The sequence below is a fragment of the Centroberyx affinis genome, unplaced genomic scaffold (genome assembly GCF_046629955.1).
Source record: "Centroberyx affinis isolate AG114_WGS23_722 - 3 ecotype Tasmania unplaced genomic scaffold, CSIRO-AGI_Caff_v1 ptg008104l_1, whole genome shotgun sequence".
NCBI classification, from domain to species: Eukaryota; Metazoa; Chordata; class Actinopteri; order Beryciformes; family Berycidae; genus Centroberyx; species Centroberyx affinis.
The window spans coordinates 156,910-167,272 of NW_027284045.1; the positions used below are offsets into that span (position 1 = coordinate 156,910).

Consider the following 10,363-nt stretch of genomic DNA (forward strand, 5'->3'; position numbering starts at 1 on the left):
ACATGCAAAGGTCTCTCAGGGTTCCCACCGCATTCCGGCGATGCGGGGGAGATTCCTGCCTCCGCTTCACATTTATAGCCAAAGCGCCGCGTTCGATAAGCAAACAACTACGGCGGCAGAAAGCTAGAAGTGTTTGAACCCGGCTGAAAAAGTTCAAGCATGACAAGAAGCTAGAATCCCTCTTCTGTTTCACGCAATCGTAACCGTTTTTTTGGTGTTCACAATCGGCACAAAACACACAGAACATGTTACAAAGCCATGACAGTTGCAACGGTGAGATTTTTTTTTGTTTTATTCTCATAAAGTAATCAATGTGGGATATATAAGACTTTTTTTTTCTCTATAAATATAAAGGTTCTCTTGATAGCAAATGCAAAGGAAGTGATTTCAAAGCCGTGACTGTATTGTAAGAGCCATCGACACATTAAAAGGATTATTGTCAAACGTAAGCACCATGCGGAAGAGCATTTGACAAGAACACAAGTCATGGTGTGTGTGTGTGTGTGTGTGTGTGTGTGTGAGAGAGTCGGGGCAAAAAAAAAAAAAAATACTGGCTGCTTCAGTTCAGCCCTGAAAGAAGCTGCTCAGCATTTCGACACAGGGCGTCCTTTCTCCTGCGGTGGAACACATACTATATAACTCATAACTCAAATTTCCTCCCAATCATGTCAAGAAATTTTCACCCTCACAGGTCTGGAAATCTTAGCAGCGAGAAAATAGTCAAATATCATCCGTTTTAAACATGACAAGTGCGTATTAATACACCCTTTTCCCAATCGGGTAACAGCTGTAGATATAGCCATATTTATACAGCAAAATGATTTATTTCTTTATGTCCCGGGCTACAGCTAGCTTTGCCTGTAGTCCAGTCAAGCTGTCTTGAGTTACTGAGCAACCCGTGCATATTTCTGAGCTTTGCATTTTACTCCATATTTCAAAAATAAAATCTACTAACTTGACCCAGCAGATTTTTTGGAATTGAAGTACAACAAAAACCTATACAGACCCTGTTAACGCTGCTCATATCTGCTTTTAAATCACCAAAATCACCGGCTTAAACTTTGGTGCAATTATTTGTGCTTTATTTGGGGGAGAGTGTTGGAACTGTCAAAGCCTGAGGTACAGGCTATAACCCGCTGTAACAATGACTCACATTCACAACCTGCACCTCCCGACGCTGCTGATTTTTATCCCTTCCAAACCTCAGCTCTGTTGTACAGTGGGCAAAAACTACAGGCGATTTAATCAGGATAAGAAGGAGCCACGAGGAAGCACTCGCTTTCCACGGGACTCCTGCCTAGTATAGACCCCGGTGTTCACAGGCAGTTCACTGATCAAAGACACAAACACTCCTTCCCCCCCCCCCCCCCCAACGGTGTCCACAGTAAGTCGGGTCATGAGACCTCTGGATCCTTAATGCTCAGCTGGCTCCTTATGATGATTAGGTACAACTCCATTATGTCCAAGGTATGAAAAAAGTGTGTTTTTTTTTTTAAAAAAACAAGGAAAGAATTTTTTGATCTTTAAATACAAATATATACTTACAAAAATCTCACAAAAAAATGTTTATGTACATTAAAAACATACCGAGTGTCTCTGGTAAGTCCAAGGAAAACCAAACCAAAAAAAAAAAAAAAAAGGATTATCATTCAGTCTGTCAGTAAGCAGTCTGTGTGAGGGCCCAGGGGAGGGGGGGGGGGGGTAAAGGCACATCACACTGTGGTCTCGCCCTGTTTACTGTTGGCCAGTCTCGTGTAAAACCTCCTCCAGGAGTTGAGGGTCTTCCCGGACCAGATCCAGAAGCCGGAGGTGATGCCCACGATGAGCGTCATGAGGTACTTTATCATGAAGACGGTGAAGTCCGGGCTCATGTTGGGGTGGCTCTGGACGGGACAGGGCACGGCGTACGTCTTGCAGGTCTGGCTGATCCACGTCCGCTCCCACTGCTCCCTGAAGGCCTGCTCGTAGAAGTAGCACGCGATGACGATGGTGGCCGGCACCGTGTACAGCACGCTGAAGATCCCGATGCGCACCATCAGCTTCTCCAGCTTCTCCGTCTTGGTGCCGTCGTGCTTCATGATGGTCCGGATGCGGAAGAGCGACACGAAGCCCGCCAGCAGGAAGGAGGTGCCGATGAACAGGTAGACGAAGAGCGGCGCCAGCACGAAGCCCCGCAGGGCGTCCACGCTGTTGACGCCCACGAAGCACACGCCGCTCAGCACGTCGCCGTCCACCTGCCCCACCGCCAGGATGGTGATGGTCTTGATGGCGGGCACGGCCCACGCCGCCAGGTGGAAGTACTGGGAGTTGGCCTCTATGGCCTCGTGGCCCCACTTCATCCCCGCCGCCAGGAACCAGGTGAGGGCCAGGATGACCCACCAGATCGAGCTGGCCATGCTGAAGAAATACAGCATCATGAAGAGGATGGTGCAGCCCTCCTTCTTAGTGCCTTGCACCACAGTCCTTATGTCGTTGTCGAACCTGTCGTTGCAAACCACCTTGTCCTCCAGCAGAAATCCAGCGATGTAGGCGATGGACACCATGGTGTAGCAGCCGGAGAGGAAGATGATGGGCCGCTCCGGGTAGCTGAAGCGCTTCATGTCCACCAGGTAAGTCAGCACGGTGAATAAAGTGGAAGCACAGCACAACACTGACCAGATGCCGATCCATATCCTGGCGAATTTCAGCTCCTCCTCGCTGAAGTACATCATCCCGTGGGATTTCTTGGGCTCGCACGGCGCGCCGCAGTTCTCCTGCCCGAGGAAGCGGTAGTTCAGGTACGGCGGCACTCGGAGCGAGGCCGGGCACTTGAACTGGCCCTTCACGTTGCGGTCGTACGGAGGCGGCTCGGTGAGGTACGGCGTCGGGCCGTCCGAGTCGGTGCTCCGGTCCGACATGTTCTGGCCGACGCACAGCTCGCCCGCGCCGTGCACCGGGAAGGACTCGCACGCGAGGCTGTCGGGCCACTGGAAGCCGAACTTGTTCATGAGCGCCTCGCAGCCCTGCCGCGCTCGCTCGCACAGGGACCGGCACGGCGGCAGCGCCTGCTCGAGCACCGTGCACACGGGCGCGTACATGGAGCAGAGGAAGAACTTTAAATCGGGGGAGCACTGGACTTTGACCAGCGGGTAGAACTGGTGCACCTCCAGCCCCGCGTCCTCCTGGTTGGTGTGACCCAGCAGGTTGGGCATGATGGTCTCGTTGTACGCGATGTCCGTACACAGCGGGATGGAAATGGGCTGGCAAAATCCGTGCTCCGGTATAGACATTCCTCGGTCACCGCCGCCGTATTGTCCGTTCACCCGGAAAATCCCCGCGTTTAGAAGTAGAGAAACAAACACAAGCGTCAAAACCGCACGAGCGCGTTTGTTGTAATCCATAGTGAAGAAATTCGCCGTAGCCATACTTTCTTCAGTTTGTTGCCGAACTCCCTCCGCTCGCCAGGCAGCAAGCTACTTCCCTGAATGCTCTTTGTTGGATCTTCTTTGCGGGGAAAACGGAGCTTCTTCCAGCGTTAACTTCACTGTTTGTTTACCCCCGCCGTCTCGCGGGTCCACGGTGATTTTAAACTCTGAAACGAGCCCCGTTTTTTTTTTATATATATTTATCACAAACTCAGTTTCTGCGGCGGAAATCCACAATAATGTATCGTACTCCCGAGCATGAACTCCACTCGGGCAGATCCAGTCCTCAGTCTGCCCGACACACCGCGTCAGCTCTGCTGTTCAAACCTGTTCTCTCTCTCTCTCGCTCTGTCCCCTGCTCCCTCTCTCGCGCTCTCTCGTCAAGTAAACCAGAATAAATATGACACTTCCGGTCATAATTTTCAAAATAAAAGCCACGTGCCATAACTATCCCAATAATAATACAACTTTATTTATATAGCTCTTATCTAAGAGTTTACAAAGTGCTATGCAGGAAGGTATAAAAATAGGAAAATGTAAAATAACAGCAAAGCTATATAGTTGTGTTTTAATAAGTTATTTAAAGAATGATAGTAAATTAGCACCCCTAAATTCTAGTCAGCTCAACTGAAATGCATTGTACTTGTGTACGTGCTTTACTTCCTGTCTTATTCTGTCTCTCTCTGGCTGGCTTGACACAGCTCTCTCTCTCGCCCTCTCTGCCTGTCTCTCTCTCTCTCTCTCTCTCTCCTTCATATGGAAAAAAGGGTGGGACCTAACAGATGGAGAGACTTAGGGAAGGTCTACATCTTTTTTGGTTTGGTGTCTAGATACAATTAGTAAAATTATATATAGATATAAACATATCTATATATATCTATCTATATCTATCTATATATCTATATATCTATATATATAATAATGAGTAGGCAAGAACATATTGTTTTCCCTCATGTTCTCACATTCCTCTCATTTTATGTTGCATATATATTGACATTTCTGCAATTTTCATTCATTTTGTAATGTACATACATTACATACATACATTTTTTGGGTACGTTTTCATATTCATACTTTCTTTTTTTTCATGTCTGCTGCTATTTTTCACACCCTCTTAACGCTGTAATTCATACTTTTCTCATAATTGCATTCCTACATTTCTACGTAATATGATCTTGTGTTGTAATTAATGGTTGCTTATGTTTATATAACCCCCCCCCCCCCCCCCATTTGCTCTATTCTTATTTATATTCTATTTTTCTTCGATGTATCCTGTAAAATTCGACTGTAGAAATGTGTAGAAACCAATTCAGCACTGAGACTGGGAGTGTTTTTCTTTTCTTTTCTTTTTTTTTCCCAAGTGAGGATGTAATCGGAGAGCGGAAACAACCGGTGGTTCCAAAGTAATACGCCTCTGTGTTTTCACCCATAATGCACTGCGTCACGGGTAGAGGGGAAGGGACACGTGGGTGAGATTCTATGGACGCTGTAGAATATATAAGGCCAAAATACAAAATACAAGCATGTCTGATTTTTGTCATCAGATATATCTAACACCATAATCAAGAAGACATGAGCTCCCGTTTTCAGCCTTTTCCGACAAATGCGGACGCTCCCTAACGTAGAAAAGATGAGCAAGGCTTTCCAACTGGCACCGGAGTCTGCCTGTTAGCAGGAGGAGAGGAGCAAAAAGTGTAAAATGCATACTGACACAGGAATGCTGGAAGATTTTGTTCCTTGTGCTGCACCCAGGAGAGAGGCAGAAGAACCCCCGACCGACCGAGAACGTCTAGCTGGATGAAGTCGTCCTGAAGAAAAATGGGGTTTCGAGGCGGCAGTAATGGCCTGTTCTTATATGAAACCTATTAGTCTGAGATTAGAGAGGTAATGTGAGGCAAAAGCCGCTGCAGGATCATGTGATATATCCCTAAAGAGAAAGAGCCGAGGCCCTGGACAGTAGCGTACGGCCCAGAATATGTCTGACATGTCAAACCCAGTCTGTCCTCAGGCGGTCGGAGATCAACGCCAAACCCCCGGCTTCCCCTCGTCTTGACAAATATAATGTAATATGAGTTGGACCGGGACTGGGGAACAGAAATGTACAATATTTGCTGCTCTAATACACCCACAGGTATTGGAGAAAGAGAGCAGAGAGGGAAGGATATGAATCTCCTTAAAGCGACAGACGCCACAGCGAGGTTGTTATCGTTAACGAAAACTAACAAAATAATGAAAACTAACGAAATAATGAAAACTAGGTGTGAAAAAACATTTTCGTTAACTGAAATAATAAAAACGAGGCTTTACAAAAAAAAACGATAACTGAAACTGTATTGTGTGTTTACAAAACTAACTAAAATAAACAAAAAATATAGAGAAAATGTCTTTAGTTTTCGTCTTTGTCAGTTTATTTCATACATAAGCCTAGTATTTTGAATTTTTGAATCTCTCTCCTGACAAATACTCCATATTACAAAAAAGACTAAAACTAACACTGAAACTAATAAAAACTAAACTAAAACTAAGCATTTTCAAAAAATAAAAACTAAACTAGCAAACCTGCTTTAAAAACAAATTAAAACTAAACTGAAATTGAAAACAAAAAGTCAAAACGAAATAGAAATAAAAATAAAAACGAATGAAAAATGCAAAACTATAATAACCCTGCGCCACAGACGCACTTGAAGCATTAATAAACTTTATTTCAGGTAAAACAACATTAAACAACATTTACAGAAGGACATTACATCTTCCATAATAACATTACATACAGGTTGTAACAAATAATGCGACAACTATTCTACTGTATACTATATTGTTTCACTTTATGAAGTGACTGGCAACACTTCTGTTTTCCATACCACTTGTGAAAATGATGTATTTTCAGTGCAGCATACAAAAAAGAGAAAAAAAAAAAAAGAATATGCAAGTGAAGCTTTGTTTAAAAACTTTAAAACACACAGATTCAGTGTTCAGCACAGCGAAGATGCATGTTGGATCCAAAATGCCTTTTTCCAACCTATAATTTATGTCTACACAGTTAAGAAACTGACAAGGCCAAAAATAGATGTGTTTATATATTCATATATGAATTCTCTTTGATAGTGTTAAGGGGACATTCGTGACCCTGTATGCAAACATAGTGGAAGCGTCACTATTTCATTTTTATAGAAGGTGCTTCACCACCTTATCATATACAGTCAAACAAATAATAACAAATGATTCATTATTCACGTTTATTTGAAATATGACTATTAGGCATATTCCAAAGCCTGTCCAATGGAGTAAACCAGGGAATCTTTCACCATTTCCATCTTTGATTTTAATGGTAGATTTCTTTCCTTCTTTTTTTTTTTCTTCCTCATTTAACATCTGAATGCCAACTGTATGGATGAAGCAACATTACAACGTCCAAATTGTTTCTCATTTTGACTCCCTTACAAAAAAGTCACATGTGAAAACCTACATGTGAATTCAAAGCACATGTGCGCTTTGGACACGTGTCGGTGGAATTTCCCATCGACATTTTCACCCACATGTGAAACAGATATTGACCGATCTAACGGCGAAGGTGAAAATGTGAAAAATAAAAGTTCACGTGGAGAAAAAAAAAGAAACGCTTCATCTAGAAACGGCAACTTTTTACATCTGAAGTAAAAACGGTCACATGACATCAGAATACGTGAGAAAAATTGTTCACATGTGAAAACCAACGTGTGTCCAGAAAGCACATGTGCTTTGAATTCACATGTGGGTTTTCCAGAGGTGTGACCGAGTCAACTTTGCTCGAGTCCCAAGTCAGTCTCAAGTCTTGAGGCACAAGTCTCAAGTCCCAAGTCTAAATGTAGATCAACTCCAAGTCAAGTCCATGTCATTAATGTCAAGTCTCAAGTCTAAATGTAGAACAACTCCAAGTCAAGTCCATGTCATTAATGTCAAGTCTCAAGTCTAAATGTAGAACAGCAAGTCAAGTCAGAACAAATCAAGAGTCCAGTATCAATTTAATATCTTAAATAAAACTAAATATCTAGGACTTTTAAATGCAATATGGTTTTAATAGGATAAAAACTTGGTAAGAGCATCATGAGTTTGATTTCTATAATCAGTTTCAACTTCAATAAATTCAATCATTTCATACAAATTCAGAAAACAGAATTTAAATTCAGTCGTCCGCTGGAACAAATCTCATCACTTTCAATCTAAGTCATTTACACAAACACAAGATCTCAAGTCAAGACTTTAGAAACCTTTTCAAGTCATCAAAGCACAAGTCAGAGTCAAGAGCCAAGTCACCAGAACCCAAGTCAAGTCAAGTCTCAAGTCTTCTCTTCATGCTATAAGTCAAGTCTCAAGCAATTAAAACTGTGTCCAACTCGAGTCCAAGTCATGTGACTCGAGTCACCCCACCTCTGGCGTTTTCACATGTGACTTTTTTTCTTGCAAGGGCTACCACAGTGCTAAATGTGCAACTTCCAACACACTTTTCCCCAGCCTTTCCTTCATTGGGCTATATTTGAAATATCCGAGGAACATTCAAGTTCGAAGAGCGCTTTCAGGAACTCCGCCCGCGCACGACTCAAAAATATATACGTTCTCATACAATATCGCAGGCTGCCAAAGCCGCTTCGGGGACAGAAGTAAGAGGAGGGGGGGGGGGGGGGGAAGAAGAAGTTGAAGCGCCACGTGGAAGAAACATATCAAAAATAATTATTCGGCTGCTAATACCGCCTGCGATCCCTTCCGAGCCGGGGCGACCTCGGTGGTATTGACCCTCTTCTGTCACGCCGCTTTACCGGCCTCTCCTCCCCCCTTTTTTCTCACTGGAAAAAGCCACGAGATAACTTCAAGTACTGTATTTTTCAGTGAGCTCAAAGGTTCAAAACTGGGCAAGGGGGGGGGATCATATATACACTTTATAAGGAAGGCTGATTTGCTCTGTGCGTCAGGCAAAGCGAGGGTATATATATCGTTAAGGGCAATGCAGGTGCATAAAAGTGACCATACAGGCTGGAATGTAGGGCAAATTGATTTTTTTTTTTTTTTTTTTTGGGAAAAGTGCTGTCTCGAAACGCTATTGGGGAAGAGTTTAACGTATAATTCTTTCCTCTTTTTTTTGCCTTCTTAGATCCGCCACTCTTACAGGTGGGAGAATTAAAGCTAGACTGGAACACAAGTCGCCCACAAAAACGGTGTCGAAGCTTTTCTACGAAGCTTTTCTACGAAGCTTTCTTTTCTTCGTGGGTTTTGCCTCCACCGGGCCGCAGGTTTCTACCGTAGCTGCTATGACTAGATGGGGGGGGGGTGGGAAGTTTATCCTAGCAGGCAAGACATCTATATAAGCGTGTGTGTGTGTGTGTGTGTGTGTGTGTGTGAGGCCTCGAAAGCGACTCCCGTTAACGCACATCCACAGTTTCCAACCGTCCCACGAAAAAAAAGCCTCGTCACTCCTACGAACGAACAGTGCCAGGGCCGATATTATTGTTTCGATCGATTTTTTAAAAAAAACGGATCGATAAAAGAGGAAGCCATTGCCTTGATAGTACTTCACATTGATCACCGTACTCTTAGCTCTAATTATTCGTCAAGATATTTGCACGCCAAAAAAACACCAAAAGAAAAGCCCAAGAAACGGCAATCGTAAAAAGTCGGGATATCAAAACAGGAGGTTTACAGGATGTCGGGGGGGCACACGTGTGGAGGGAAAAGCTCAGCATGGGGACACATCTCGGGCGGTGGAGGGACTGATGAAAGCTGTTCACCACCTACACACACACCGAATCGCACTCGCACACTCCCCATCGCTCCCCTAATCTGTCCAGATAAGAAAAGCTCCAATTCCTCGTCAGACAAAAAAAAAAAAGTCGTAGCTATTGAAAGAAATCAGCCATATCTGATATAATATTGCAGACTTTTTTTTTTTTTTTTTTTGGATGGCATCAAATAAAGTGAAAAAGGAGGATTGTCATGGGCCAGATCAGACAAGACATCACACAACCTATTGCCTCGGTGTTTTACCCCTCGGATACATTAGCTCATACATGGAAGCACCAATGCTTAGGTATTGCCCATGTTTAATACACACACACACACACACACGTGCACGCACACACAACGATCTGTCAAGCACGCACTCAGAATTGTTATCTCTTATGGTATTGCGTTTGTATTCTTGCACACACTGGTTGGCGCGGTCCCTGTTTTGTATGTGTGCACCGTCAACATCTCCAGCAGAGATAAAATAAATGATAGAGGCTTTGCGGTTGCGTCACAAATCTCCCAGCAACAAGGGTCTGGCTCCATCATGGAGGTCCAATGGAGAAGTGGTTGGACACAAATAATGTCTAAATATGTAACGACCAGGGCTAGAAAATGAGAGCCAGCTGGAACAGCTTGTTGTGGAGTGGCTGAAGATCCATTCAGTAATGTTCTCAGTAAAAGTGAATAGACTGATAAGGTCGACTTGTCTCGGTTTACTGAGACTCAGTAAACTCTTGTCTTTAGGCCTATTCTCTAGACCATTCCAGGTAACACTTTACAATAAGGGTACACTAAGTTAAGGGTTAGTTAATGCTTATTAAGCATTAACTAACCCTTAATTAACAGTTAAATAATAATTATAATAGTAATATACTAATGGTGTTCATGTTAACTAAGGTATTCATTTATAGGTTATTTAAAGACTCTATAGACAACTTTTTTGCTTTAACTTATCATTATGAAGTAAATGTTGATTGCACAGTGTAACGGCTATAGAATAATGACACCATCGGCGTTTAGATTGGTTCCCTATAAGCTTCGCTTTCACTACGCAATTCTGTCTGCCACCGGGTACGATCTCCCGGGAGAATGAAGGCTCGACTTACGGCACAAAGGAAGTGTGTCATCCATTGTGCAACCAAAAGAGGAATAGGATAGTTTTCCCTGGTAGCTATTGGTAGCGGTAGCTAGCAGCCAGAAAA

General features: G+C 43.6%; 1 protein-coding gene across 2 annotated transcripts; it reads right to left on the reverse strand.

The window, feature by feature from the left end:
* Positions 1–1,660: 1,660 nt before the first annotated feature.
* On the reverse strand, positions 1,661–9,949 carry LOC139640001 (frizzled-1-like). Of its 2 annotated transcripts, XM_071514163.1 has the most exons (2): positions 6,128–9,949; positions 1,661–3,338 (listed from the first exon to the last, which is right to left on the reverse strand). In XM_071514163.1, exons 1-2 carry the CDS (start codon positions 6,158–6,160, stop codon positions 1,713–1,715), a joined length of 1,659 nt encoding a protein of 552 aa, XP_071370264.1. In that variant the 5' UTR covers positions 6,161–9,949; the 3' UTR covers positions 1,661–1,712. The 2 variants fall into 2 exon arrangements, with proteins under 2 accessions (XP_071370264.1, XP_071370263.1); XM_071514162.1 differs by lacking the exon at positions 6,128–9,949 and having other exon boundaries at positions 1,661–3,663.
* Positions 9,950–10,363: the final 414 nt, after the last annotated feature.

Excerpts from the sequence above, each read along its gene's own strand:
- LOC139640001 (XM_071514162.1), bottom strand. The coding sequence starts at position 3,404 with ATGGCTACGGCGAATTTCTTCACTATGGATTACAACAAACGCGCTCGT.